We start from the raw sequence: 13,694 nt of genomic DNA, 5'->3' as shown, positions 1-13,694 counted from the left end.
CCAGTATTAAGCTTAATTGCAATTAATGGAGAATCATGAAGAAGCAAAAGCTAACATCAGAATGCTGGAGTGAAATTGGATGCGACATTGGTAGCAATGAATGAGTGCCCATTTTAACACCCTATACGGATAACAAAATTAGTAATGAAAGCTTCTTTAGCTTCATCTCTGTGACTGAATTAACATGTATCACCAGTTGTGTTGTCTGCCTGAACCTGCAAGCTTTGTCTCATCAGTTTTTTTTCGTCTCAGCAAGCAGCATCTGTGTTTGTCAGCTGACTCCTGTGACTCATCATTTCCTCTAATGGACCCTGGATGATTGATCTAGACGGCCCCAAATCAAACGCTGGACTTGGGTGCCTCCCGGTCCTAAAACCACAGCATTCCTCAGCCAATCGAGCAGTGCAATTCTCCATGACATCACTGCCTGAGGAATGAACTGGCATAACAGTTGTGTGTGGAAAGTGACCCGGCAAAGGCGAGACTGGTTTAGACTTCTCCTACGAGGCTTAGAACCATTAGTCAAAGGGGTCATTTGGACAAAATCAGGTGTCTTGTGTATTTGGATGTGTGTGTGACTGCAATGCCAATTTTCTTATTGAGCAAATGGGGAACTTTCCAATCCTTGGAGTACACTTAAAGTGCTGCGGTTTTGATGAGCACTTACACAATAACATGGGTTTCACTGAGGCCATTGGAAATATATTTTCTGGCTGTGAGACATAAAAGCGCATACATGATGGGTGAGGTTGTGTAAGCCACGCATTCTTGGTCACACAATATTTTCACTCTCCTTCTATCATGCAGACACAAACTGTTTATGGTGGAACGTATCTAAGAAACTAGGTAGCCTACATTTTTTTCATGATCACATTTGAGGTACTTGTACTTTATTTGTGTATTTCCACTTTATTTTATAATTCAAGTCTACTTTGTTTCAAAGCATTTTACTGTGCTGCATTAACCTGATAAGGATTGTTACCTGATTTACCATAAAAATGATTTACCTTAAAAACATATAATGAGTTTGTATAATTGTTAAAAATGAGACAAGTGGCTCCAAGCTTTCCAGCTTGTGACCCTCCAGAAAATAAACAATGTCTAGTTGGTGTTCTTTGTCATATTTAGATGCTTGGAAATTTGGTTCCACCAAAGAGACTCTTTAGATAGGTTAATTTTAATGACACTTGGAGGCTGAAAGAACATTTACAAAACAGGAACAATTGAAAAGTATATACAAAGAATTCTGTATAATGAGGTTTCTTTTTCTTCTTTCCTGCCTCATTCATTATCTCACACACACCCTGACATTTGTTTTGTGATCCTTTAGAATGCCCAGATTCTTGGTTAGGAACCAATGGACTACACTACACCAGGTAGAACAGCAAGCGTGGTTTTACATCATGAATCTATCAATGAAATGTACAATAATTATATCAGTCATAATAAATGCTTTTACTTATATTTTAAACCTGCAGTGTTCCTCCTCCTGCTGCAGTAAGACTAATTATATGAACACTGTAGACACATGCTTATACATCATAGGCGCAGTAGCCTACTCCATCGCTTCTGTTTTGATTGGAAATGTTGGATAACTTCTTTTAAACATCACATCCCCTATGAAAGGACTAATTTTACCATCAGAATTCAATCCATTCTGTCCGATTACAATTGTAAAGTTTAGAAGAGCCACACAAATTAACTATTTTATTCTCACTCATGTTAACATAGGGCTCAACCTGAAGTTCCCACTGTGGCCAGATGGGAATGGCCAGAGTAGTAATGTCTCACCAGACACCAAAATTTTAAAACTCTGTATTGTGAAATAGGGAGATTTATCTGGCAGCTGAATCAGCACTGTGAACTCATTTGTCTTGAATGTAATGGTCGTTCATGTGTTTGTAAAAGTCATGCACTATAACTTTAAGTACATTTTACTGATTTTACTGCTATAATTCTAATTTGAAATGTTGAGTGCAGGCCTTTTACTTAAGTAAATAATTTGAGCACTTTCTCCTTCAAACAGACACACATTTACCCACTAAGGTTACTGAGAACATTCATCCTACAGGAGGCCTAGTCCCCCTGCTGCTTGCTCAGCACTATGTATATAAACTGGGAAACACTTCAGAGGGGCGCTTGTCTACACACTGTTTGAAAACCTGGAAAAACCATCACTGCCTGTGAACCGTAGCAGTATACTCTCCTCAGGAAGTGCCTGGGAGACCCCAAAGGTCCATGTTTCACAGTGAGATGAAGTTCGTCTCAGACAGTGTTGAGTTTTAGTTGAGTAAAGGTTTGACTTTGGGGACTCTGAATACTGTTAAATCCATCATTTTAAGCTAATGGTGCTCTCTATTCACATTTGAAGTCGATTTGTATATTTTGTTGGCATCCAGTATGTTGAAAAATGAGAGGGAACGGCTGGAAAACTCAAACAGGAAGCCATTTGACACCTTGTACCTGGGTGCAAAAGAGGGAGAAGGAGTGAGGCAGGGTTTATTGAGCACATTCTGTAAGTAGTCACAGCTGGAAAGAGGAGCATAGAAAGTATAACCATCCTTATGCTATGAAATAATTTTCTCATGGCCACGGTCTCCCTTTCCCTTACTCATTTTCCTTTCCACTCCCTGTTTCCCCCTTGTCTTTGCCAAGTGTCTCTCAAAGCAGAGTTTATAAAATGTGCATTGTTTTGGAGAGTTTTTAAACTAATTGAGCACATATTGTTGTGATGATGACAGAGAGCATACAGAGGACAAAGGGGAAAAGATGTGGAATAATCAAGAGGGTAGGAATGGTAGATAGTAACATAAAGTGATATGCAGACACACGGCAGGGGAAAGGGAGGCACTGGGAAGAGGCAGCATAAAGAAGGAGACTTTGAAAAGTAATCATCAAAGAGTAAATTCATATAAAACAGTTTATTAACAACTTTAAAAAGGATTTGGACATTGCAATAAAGCATTTAAAAAAAGGAATGTGACATGTCTATATGACACATAAAGAGTACATTTTGCTGCGGTACCAGCTAAAGCCTTGATTTCTGCACAGTGCATTGTTTGAGCAAGACCTGACCAGCACTGGCTGACTGGGAGGAGGAGAACAAGGAAGAAGAAAACAAGGAGAGTAAATGTAAACCATGCATGAGCCACAAAACAGATGTATTGTATGACAGTGCTGAAAAATGTCCTCATTCTCGCTCATAAACTCTGGCGCAGACAACATCCCCGGCAGTCATAGTCTGAAAGAAAAGAGCAACAAAAGGACAGGCTTAACTTTTGGTACCAATTTCTGATTAAGGCACAGAGGGGTTTTAAAGCTGGAAATACTTATTAATAAATAATGTATTCAGTAAAAATGATGTAGAACACTGTTTGTGTAGCCGAGTTTTGGAAGCATGACATTTGTTTTGTGTACTAAATTTAAATTTAATTCATATGAAAGAAGCTCCAAGTGGTAAATGGAAGTAGGGCGGATTTAGATCCAAATGCACAAAGTTACTCTGGAAGAGAAATCAAATTTTTATCCAAGCTTGTGGTGTGACTCTAAGAGAAGCTGGTGCTAAATTGGACCAGTGGGTGGGAGGCGCCGCCTGTGATTGGTTGTTGCGTTGTGGAAGAGTTATGGTTTGGGAGACGATCTGTATATAAATAAGGATGTAGTCTCTGTGTCTGAAAAGCTAAGCCAATGCGGAGGTGCCTCAAAGTGCACTACTGCTGAGGGGTACTAGGGTCTGGCTCCAACAAAAGTCTGTTAGGGCCAGAGGTTTTTTTGGAGACACCCCTTTGTGGCATTGCACATCGGCATTGGCCTCACTTTTCAGACCCAGAAGCTACGTCTTACTATATACGCAGTCTCTGATGTTTTACCAACTGTTTGTAACTATAGTCTACAAACAGGATGTGAATGGACCATTCCTCTGGTGATCCTTTACCTTTTGACAACTGTATTTTAACAAAATTTAGCATGCTAACAAGCTCAACATGGAAAATATTATATCTGCAGGTCACCGTAAACATGTTAGCATGCTAATGTCAGCATTTAGCACACAGCACACCCTCACAGAGCTTAAAACTTACTTCTAGATTTTTTAAAAATGTCGATGTAAATATTGTCAAGCGGTCACACTAGCCAGTCATTTTTGTTTTAATGTTGTTTTGCGTCAACAAAGTTGTGACTCGGTGTCATATACACAAAATAGTTACCAGTAGGAGTTCTCCATCATTGGTCAGCTCTCGCGTCCATGTTGTCTTTGGCCCATCGCCTTTCTGTAAAGTCTGTTCACAGCTGATCTTTCGGTCTGTTTCCCACTTTGGAAAACTCTGCAGGGATTCGTGAGAGAAGAACGTTAATAACTGATATCACTGAAGCGCTTTGGACAATGCAGTTCCTGCAAAGTTTGGGTTTGGTCATAACTGGAGCTCAAAGTGCCGATCCCTGCCTGTCAAAACATTTTTTATGGCCTGTCAGGAACTTTGTCTTTCATCACTCACTCAGCACGAAGAAATGAAGAACAGATCTCTAAATTATCACCAGGGCTCACTCTGGAGTTGCACTGAAATTATTTCCACATGTTTCTTTTGTGCAGTGCTGTGGCTAGTTATGCTGTCCTTGGCCAAATCCTGGTATGCATGTCCTCACATTAAAAAAGGAATGTTTTATGGGAAGTAAAGGGATCTGTACCGTGCAGGGACGTCCATCCACCGTGGCCTCACTGAAGGACTGACCCACGGTGAAGGAGACATGGGTGGTGCGGACGCTGGTGGATGTCTTGATTGACAGGCTCTCTTCCTGCTGAGTGATTTCCACTGTCGGGCTGGAGGCCGCTGCCACTGCAATCTTTCTCAGGAACACGTTGACACCTGACCACATAAAAGCAGAATTACTATCAAGCTGGCAGCTTTGGGGTAATGAAGTGGAATGAAGACAGCCACAGTTACAGTGTTTTTTTTATGTCACAGCCCAAACAACCAAACTTCACCATGAACACACTCGAGTTTTTACTCTGATTGCCCAACTTAAAAGCAAACGATTGGATGAAAATCAGTGTGCAGAGATATGATGTTATATATACTGAATACATGATAATACAAACAGTATATTGTTGCTATGTGGTGATGCAGCTGTGATGAGCAGAGGATGTTTGAAAATAATGTCTGCTTGGTGTTTGTCATATGATATTTGAGAGCCAACAGCAGCCTTTATAACAATCAAATTCATATAATGTTTGCTTATTGTATTGTCAGTCTTTTAATAGTGATTTACCAATATCATACAAAATTTAATACTTTTCAGTATTAAAAAAAAGAAAGTTTTATTCACGTCGGCACTGCTGCATTGTCGCATAACAACACAAAAAAGGTGAGGAAATATGGCAAATATATGTTTATTGTGTCTGTACACACTTCTTTTTTGCAGTACTGAATGAACTCAAACCAAGAACATGGATGTAAAAACTCACAGTATGCTTTAGAAAATGGTTGCCGGTAATGCAGAGCATATGTGACGAGCACTTAATGGGATACAACATACAAAACCACTGGTATGGCCCTTTAAATCACTAATAACTTTGACAGTGTTAAAGCCATAGTTCACCGCAAAATTTAAATTCTGCCATTTTCCACTCAACTCAGAGCTCCCTTGAAGCCTTCAAAGTTAACAGTGTTAATCATTACAGAACTGGGAAAAAAAAAAGGGGTTTCTTTAAGTTGTAAAAACATGGCCATTGAATATATGACATTTGGAGTTTTCTTATCCATAGATTTGAATGCTGTTTCAGCCTGACATGGATCTGAAAAGATACCATTGACATTTTAAAGACCGTTACAGAATATGGGACTTGTGCACCAGCAGATTAAGACATAAAGGACAACTTTGTAATACTCTTTGTGGGCCCATTCAGTAAGCCATTCATGACTTTGCAGTGCAGCGAGATAAAATGCAACAGACGTTTCCACAGAAAGGTAGAAACTGTAAGAAATAAGGTCTATACTCTCTGATATGCAGATACAACAAGAGTAAATGAATAGCTTATATCAACATGAAAGTGCTGTCAGTGGAGATGAAGAATAAAATAAATGCATGTTTACCCTTTTTTTCATTATCAATCTCAGTTGGACTGACTTCAGAGAGATCGAAACACCCCACACATCTGATTCAGTTCAGACCATATTTGCTCATGCCGTGGTACTAACAGAAGCAACACACACACACACACACACACACACACACACACACACACACACACACACACACACAGAGCTCTAGATTGGGTCAGAGAGGCCCCAGGCAGTGAAGGAAAGTCAGTCTCAGAGCTGGCTGGCTGCTGGGGCCCATGTCAGGGCTTAGTTCCGTTTACACTGGCTCTAATTACAACGCATGAGTAGAACCCTGCTTCAGATGAGTCTAATCTAACAGTCCTCCACAGGCTATTTGTCTTCAGATTTTTAATGGATGCCACTGGATGGCCCTTGTCTGACCTCTTATGCCTTTTCTCTGCAAAGAGGACTTATAACTGGATACTACACAGCCTATCAAGCCTATTAATATTCTCAGCAACATATAAGCAGGACAGGAGCAAACCAGTTTTACCACAGAGAGCCTGAACAGAGACCACTTTGGTATCCCGTTGACTTCTGTGGATTTCCAGCTGATAATGCCACTGACGAACTGACTGACAGGTCTTTGTAAGGGAGATGCATCACTTTTCCTTCCTTTTTTTTTTTTTGCATTTTAACAATAGACCAACGTGGTTGATGAATAAACCAGAAAACAATATGTACGTTGACTCTAAAGTAGCACCAGCGACTGATAAGGTCTGCATGTTAGGCATTTTTATCAAAAGGTGGAAAAAGGGAAAACTCACCAAGCGCTTTCAAAAGTTCCTCAAAGTTTTCCGAAGACTTCATTTTCCATTTTCCTGAGAAATCTGTGACTTTATTCTCCATTGCGATGCAAGAAGTTGCAGAAATGATCGTGCAGGTTGGACTGACTGCAGACTCCTGGTTCGGTATCTATCTGTCCCTCTCCGTTAACCGGTTCGTGGAGTCGTCTCCTCTGTCTGCATCTCCGCCGCCATTCATTGGCTGACAGTTCGCCTGGATCTGATGCTGGTCCAGCCAATGCAGAGGCTGGTGGCAGGGAGGGGACTTTCCCCCTGACTCTGACTGCACCCTCCACCTCTGGCAGCATGGTGAAAGATTTGGATACCAGCTGGAAAATGCACTTCCAGTAAGTCCTTTGAAGTTGATGAGTTGCCGGCTCGGATATTAAGGAAACGTGTTAATTGTTTTCTTTTAAGGTGGTGCCATGTTAGTCCCAATTATTTTACATAAAGTCCAGAACATTAGTATGACGTTGAAAGTGGATGAAACATGTGATTTTGATTAATGAAACAAAAAAAAAATAAGACGAAACAAAAATCCAATCTGGAGCTTTAAGTTTTTAAAGATTTGGAATGTGAAATCAGATATGAGGGTTAAGGTGGTTAGCTCCAGAGTGTGTGTGTGTGTGGGTGGGTGGGGGGGGGGGGGGGGGGTGCAAAGCTGCTAATGAAAGAGCAAAAGATAAGACATCCAGCTGGAGGCATACATCCAGGAAAATGCCATCAGCACTGCCACTCTACAGTTAACATTTTAGAGAGAGGAGACACCGTCTAATTGATTTATTATGATCAAATAGCAAACACACTTTATTATTTTCAACAATGTCTCCATGGCACCATCTTCATCTGACTTGGACAATAGTTACATGTCTGTTGTGTTTATTCTGTTCATGCAACCCAGAATTCTTGTAAATGTATCTGAAAACTTTCATATTTGGGTATATTTATTTAATTAGGATATACACTAAATATATACACCAATAACAATGACAAATTCAGGAAGTGCTGTATGAAAGAAATGACCAACATGACATTTTTTTGCACTGTTTGTATACAAAGGCAAGCCGAATTAGTTTGAATTAAATTCATATTGGACCAAAATTATTGACTGAGCAGAGTGAAATCCTTTTACGTTTGAAATCAAGATTGACCATGGGATGACTTGATGGAGCCAAAGGACAAGGGCCTTCAGGGTGTTAGGCTATAAGGCAATGTCCCAATGAATTAGTAGTGACAAATAGATTTGATTTACAAGAGTATCACCAGTGAAAACAAATGCAGAGCCCACAGAAGTAAAAGAGTTACATAAAACAGTAAATTAACAGATAGCTTGCCTGAAATGTTACCGTGGCTGTAGCTTCATACAGCAGGCAGAATGGGCTTGTTTAGGACCAAACTGATTGACTAAAAAAAAACTCACAACTAATATCTCAATTGACAAAAACAGCCACAAGATAGCTATTAAATGGAGTAATCAGGGATAATCGAATAAGGGTTTTTAGAAAGACGTTTGTGCGGTCACATAATCTGATGTAGCCGTGTCGTTGCTCAGGGTTGCCATGACAACAAGCAGAACAATCAGCTTAATGTGTTTGTTTGTTTCTGTCAGGTAAAGAGAATAAGTTGTTGAGTATTTACAGCAGGGTCTTGGACCCCTAAGTGGAATAAAACTTGTTGTCAGGGCCTCTCAATGCAAACCTAAAAGTGTCTTTAGGTTATAAATGCTCCCTCTTTCTCTTTATATGCTGTCTTTCTCTCTCAGATATACACACTCACACACACACACACACACACACACACACACACACACACTGCCAAAAAGATTTCATCAGGTCTGGATCAGAAGGGAAGCCTCTGGAAACACGATGCACTGCATTCACCCAACAAAAAGAGTCATGATGTTATCTGTGCAGGTTGTCTAAGCATTCCTCCCTGTGGCACCATGCAGATACAGTACCCTATAGAGTTACAGCAACATGGGAATTAACCTCATTGGCTATTTTATGCAGTGAAAGGGCACATAGAGGCCCTTTTGAATGCAAATTAGACCTACCTTCCATGCAAGCATTCACCGCTGGCTGACCTCAGACTGAAACATGCATGAGGACAGCAAGAGCTCGGGGATGAGAAGGAAAATAGGAGAATGGCCCTGTTGAAAGAACAACACTGGACACTGCTGTCACTGCTGCTATGACAACAGATGTCACTTCATAAATCTGTGATTCCCCTGAAAGCTATCTCCCTTTTTCAAGACTAATAACTGCTGTTTGGTTCCCTGTTCTGAAGAGACCTGACCTGTGAGGTTTAAAACACATGGAAAAGACATGTAAAAAAAAAAGTCCTGAATACACTAAACAAACACGCTACCAATCATAAATATGAAAAACAGCAATTTGCCAAGGGTTAATGGAACATAAAAATTAATAAACTGAATCAGCAGTTCAGAGTTTTTAAGACTGTGGTTGGCAGGCTATTATGTAGATTGCATGTAATTAATTATCAAATGTAAAATTTTCTCAGATTTTCTCGGCTTGATTGTAAAATATTTCCTAAATAAAAGGGAGTTATATGGTGATATTATTTTAGTTCTGAGTGTCATGTCATAAAAACACAAACAAACAGTAGCCTTTTCTAAATATAACTGAAAATTTAACATAAATGTCACTCAAAAATATTTGGGGAAAATAACAATATATTGTATAGAGAAAACAAGCTGCGGTGAATTGCTAGAATTGTTGAGTACAGCGCCTCCTAGCGTTGGTTTATGCAGCGCTTCTTCATTCCGGAACCTCGTGAAGTTAGCCGTTTACAGCCGGACCACAATCGGCTGAACACGGGGCTCATCATGGCTCGACACCTTCGCTTCATTGCGCGGACAGTGATGGTTCAAGACGGCAACATCGATGCGGCGTACAAGAATTTAAACAGGTCAAGCTTGTGTATTTCAGATAACCTATAATAACAGCTTCGTTGCCATCCAGGCGGACACGAGCTAAAATGAGCTAAGTCCACGTTAGCCTTCCGCTCAATGTCACAGAGCTGCGGCTGCGCAGTGGACAGCAACGTTAAATAAGGTGTTTTGGTAGTTTTATGGATGTTATAGCTGTAAACCGAGGTCTATGAATTTATTCCACTGCTACATTCAAAGTATGCTAAAACATGATACGTTTTACAGCAGTGTTATAACATTTTATCTAAAAAAAAAAAAAATTACAAGCAACGTTTCCGTTTTAAAGGGAGTCTGGCAATCACTGCTTTGGTATATATATATATTTTTTTTAACTATCAGAGCTCCTAAGTATTTGTTATATTCCGAATCAATTTGAGGTTAACTGGAGTTAAAATGTTACGACTTGGCACGCAGTCTAATGTAGTGACATTTGTTTCAGTGTTATGTTTTTTTTTTAATTGCTGAATTAAGTTATTTCAGAGTGAATGTCCTCTGCTTTGAAGCTTATTCCATCAAGTGGACAAGAACCTCATCCAGGCTGTTATGTTATTAAGAGAACTTGTTACGTGATGAGTGATTGTAAAAACGAATCCTCCCTACTCAACATAATGGCCTCAGTCCTTGGCAAAAGAAACCTCTTCTGGTGGTATTTTTCTGCTGTAAATGTTTAAAAAAAAAAATACTATGACACAAAAAAGTGGACTTTTTTTTTTTTTTTTAAGTTTAAGCATAGCCGGAGTGTGCAACATTTTACATCTTTTAATCAATGCAATCAATGTCTTTGATGTTTAAATATATAAATGATACATGAGAGCCCAGAAATTCAGACGGTCTGCTCTGCCATATCACCTCCGTTAACCTGTTGAATAGGGTGTTTTGAATGCAGTCCAACACCCAGCTTTTCACACATTTTCTCTCTGTATTCCAGGATCCTGACTCAGGATGGGATTATTGAAACAGTGAAGCGCAAACGCTACTTCGAGAAGCCCTGCCGAGAGCGCCAGCGGAAGAACTTTGAGAACTGCAGACGTATTTACCACATGGAAATGGCCAGAAAAATCGGCTTCATCTCCAGGACGAACAGAGAGGATCCGTGGCTCGGCTGCTAGGGAGGTGGAGGGCGTTGAAAAAATGGACACTAGTGAACAAGATCGACTCGGTGTCGCTGACGCATCTAATGGGACTTGGGGGGGAAATACTGATGTTATTATTATCACATTGTTTAACAGTAAAAGGAAGAAAGTATTTGTATATGTGCTTTCACTGTCAAGTTACTTTTTCCACAAAATTTGGCCTGAAACGTGCAGCACCCGGAGGGAAACCCATTGTGATGATTATTTAGAATCTTCCAAATAAATAAATGACATTTCTTATTTTTCACTGTTAAACTTTTATTAAAACCACAAAAACCAACTGGTGCCATATTGACCGCAAACATAACTGAGCATAGGGCGAAGTATAAGGGGACATTTTGCCCACAGAAAGGCTTCGGAAGTAGGAAGCTCGAGCAGTGACTCGGATGTTTTTTGTGTGAATGGGGTCTGAGCTCAGCAGCTGCTTGCTGTAAATTAATTCAAGGTCACGACTGCACAGTGTGGTATGAATGTCCACCGATGATGTCGGCTACTTCCCGCACAAGCGAGACTCGCCAGCCAATATGTCCGACCCCACGCTTTTACCGCGGGGGGCTTTAATGTGTGCACTTGCTCTCGCTTCCCTTGCTCAGGGAAAGTCAAAAATTTCCACAATGCTTACTTGTCTGAGATGTTACCAAGTCATGTTGATATCCTGTCCTGTGGCTGCTGGCAGTGGGTGGCATTGTAAGGACTGAGGGGATGAGTACGATAGACTACCTGATGACCTATATTTTACACTGACAGATATTGACTGACCCTAACTGATACCTCTTTTAAAGGAACACTTCATCTCCTTCCCTTATCTCTCATCTCTAGTGGCATCAAGCTGTAGTTTTGGGGTTTATTTGTGAGAGATCTCGGCCTCCAGTACAACCGATGTGTTGCTCACAGCACTGAGAAAAAAAATTACCTTTAAAACTGGAATGTGTCTTTACAGAAACGGTATATGAGCATTCTCCATAGTAACAGCGATGTTGCTGTCGATTTTGTAAAATAAATTTGTTTTTACTGCTGTGAGCTCTACTGTACTGCGGTACGTGAAAAATGGCTCAAACCGAAATTGTCTGCGTAGCTATGAACCGTTAAAGACAGCCGAGTGAAAAACAAATCACATGTTTAACCCTTTTAATAGCTGAACTGCCATTCATACAAGACTTTATACACTGATAACATTAAAAGCACAGTCAGGTGAAGCATTCAGTTCTGTGTAATACAACAAAATCCTCTTTTTATGAGGATTATAATGTATAATGATGTTTCTCAATCTCATGTTGATTTATTTTAACAGTCAATTTGGAGATTGTATTTTGTAGAACGGCTAGATTCTGCAGAAAGATGTTCCTAGTACGCTCAATACTTTTCATGAGTTAAAGTAAAAGATCTAAGACTTCTAAGCACACAATATTTGTTCTTTCAAATTTGGTTCCTATATGTTTTTTTTAATTTGTGTTATGAGCACTTCACCTTTGCCAAGATAATCCATACAACTGACAAGGTAACACATCAAGATGCTGAATAATCAGCACCATTATTGCACAAGTGTGCCTTGGAGTGGTCACAATGATCGGCCACACAGCGGCACTCCCCTTACGATTGATAAACATCAGTGGTACGGAAAACAACTACATAGAGGGCAACATTGCAAACATGTCCGTACTTATCTGTTTATTGGGCCAATTAGTATAACATTGTCTGCAACTGCTAATAACAATAACACTCAAACAAATGTGCACTGAATGTTCTGAGACTGGACAAATCACTCCAACATATTTTAAAATAGCTTTACAGTTATCTTTTGTTTTACTTTATAAAAAAAAAAAAAAAAAAAAAAAAAAAAAAAAAAAAAGGATACATGTGGTGTAAACTCTGAATAATTAGCTTAGAGACCCTGTTTATTTTTGGACGGATATTATCTACTGAAACGTCATAACAAAATTTGCATGTACTTTTTGCAGCCTAATTCACTGCAAAATCTGCCTCACAGTAGAAGACGCATTGCACGTGCTGAGCATTTGCATCCTTCAGCTGTCTGTAGAGAGCTGTTGGGAACTGCCATTACTGTTTGCATGGTTTCTTTATCAGCTGATAGTACCAGAAGTTAATGTTTGCAATACAGTAATTACAGCTGTAATAAAGAAATCTGGCACTAAATGTTCCTATGCAAACCTCAGGTGATTATCGAGCCTGTTGTTGTCAGGTGACAATAATTACACAAACAATGCACTATGTAAATAACATTCCTGTGGGGTAGCCAGTCTGCTTGAAAACGTCAGGCTCTCATCAGTCTTTAATTACGTAATTAAATCTTGCTGCTGATACTTGTGAATTATCACTATTGTTTAAACTATAATTAAACTTAATTCCAAACTTCAAAGGTGATTGAGCTGAAACTGCCTCTCTCCTCCACATCCGTAGATGTGGCAGAATTTCTCCAAAGCCATACGTTCTGTTACTTTCCCTTTTCTTTCCATTCTCCAACACCTATAATACCTGCCGCTTGTTCCCTAATCTTCCAGTCATCATTATCATGATCATCATAAACATCTGCTTTTTGGTTGTAAGCAGCTTTTGAAGCTAATCTAGTTAGCACATCCTCCTGTACGTATTGTGCATGTGACAAAAGAAATGACTCACTCCTCCAGCATATATCTTATTATGCAATGATGTAAGACTGCCTTCCAAGCCTTTCCTCTCTCTGGGCTTTAGTGGGTCTATACAGGCTCCT

At 39.8% G+C, this 13,694-nt stretch overlaps 2 protein-coding genes across 3 annotated transcripts; one reads left to right on the top strand and one right to left on the bottom strand.

Annotated features, from left to right (window-relative positions):
• Positions 1 to 2,902: 2,902 nt before the first annotated feature.
• On the bottom strand, positions 2,903 to 8,955 carry crabp2b (cellular retinoic acid binding protein 2, b). 2 transcript variants are annotated; one of them, XM_069176324.1, is made up of 4 exons: positions 8,937 to 8,955; positions 4,684 to 4,862; positions 4,206 to 4,322; positions 2,903 to 3,241 (listed from the first exon to the last, which is right to left on the bottom strand). In XM_069176324.1, the coding sequence occupies exons 1-4, from the start codon at positions 8,941 to 8,943 to the stop codon at positions 3,191 to 3,193; spliced, it is 354 nt and encodes a 117-aa protein (XP_069032425.1). In that variant the 5' UTR covers positions 8,944 to 8,955; the 3' UTR covers positions 2,903 to 3,190. The 2 variants fall into 2 exon arrangements, with proteins under 2 accessions (XP_069032425.1, XP_069032424.1); XM_069176323.1 differs by lacking the exon at positions 8,937 to 8,955 and adding an exon at positions 6,866 to 7,124.
• A 727-nt stretch (positions 8,956 to 9,682) lies between these two features.
• mrps21 (mitochondrial ribosomal protein S21) lies at positions 9,683 to 11,213 on the top strand. Its single transcript, XM_069176809.1, has 2 exons — positions 9,683 to 9,811; positions 10,762 to 11,213. The coding sequence occupies exons 1-2, from the start codon at positions 9,729 to 9,731 to the stop codon at positions 10,940 to 10,942; spliced, it is 264 nt and encodes an 87-aa protein (XP_069032910.1). The 5' UTR covers positions 9,683 to 9,728; the 3' UTR covers positions 10,943 to 11,213.
• Positions 11,214 to 13,694: the final 2,481 nt, after the last annotated feature.

Source organism: Embiotoca jacksoni, unplaced genomic scaffold, assembly GCF_022577435.1.
Source record: "Embiotoca jacksoni isolate LCO1_2020_lvr unplaced genomic scaffold, fEmbJac1.0.p SCAF_7, whole genome shotgun sequence".
NCBI classification, from domain to species: domain Eukaryota; kingdom Metazoa; phylum Chordata; class Actinopteri; family Embiotocidae; genus Embiotoca; species Embiotoca jacksoni.
This window is presented reverse-complemented; position numbering and strand designations above follow the sequence as displayed.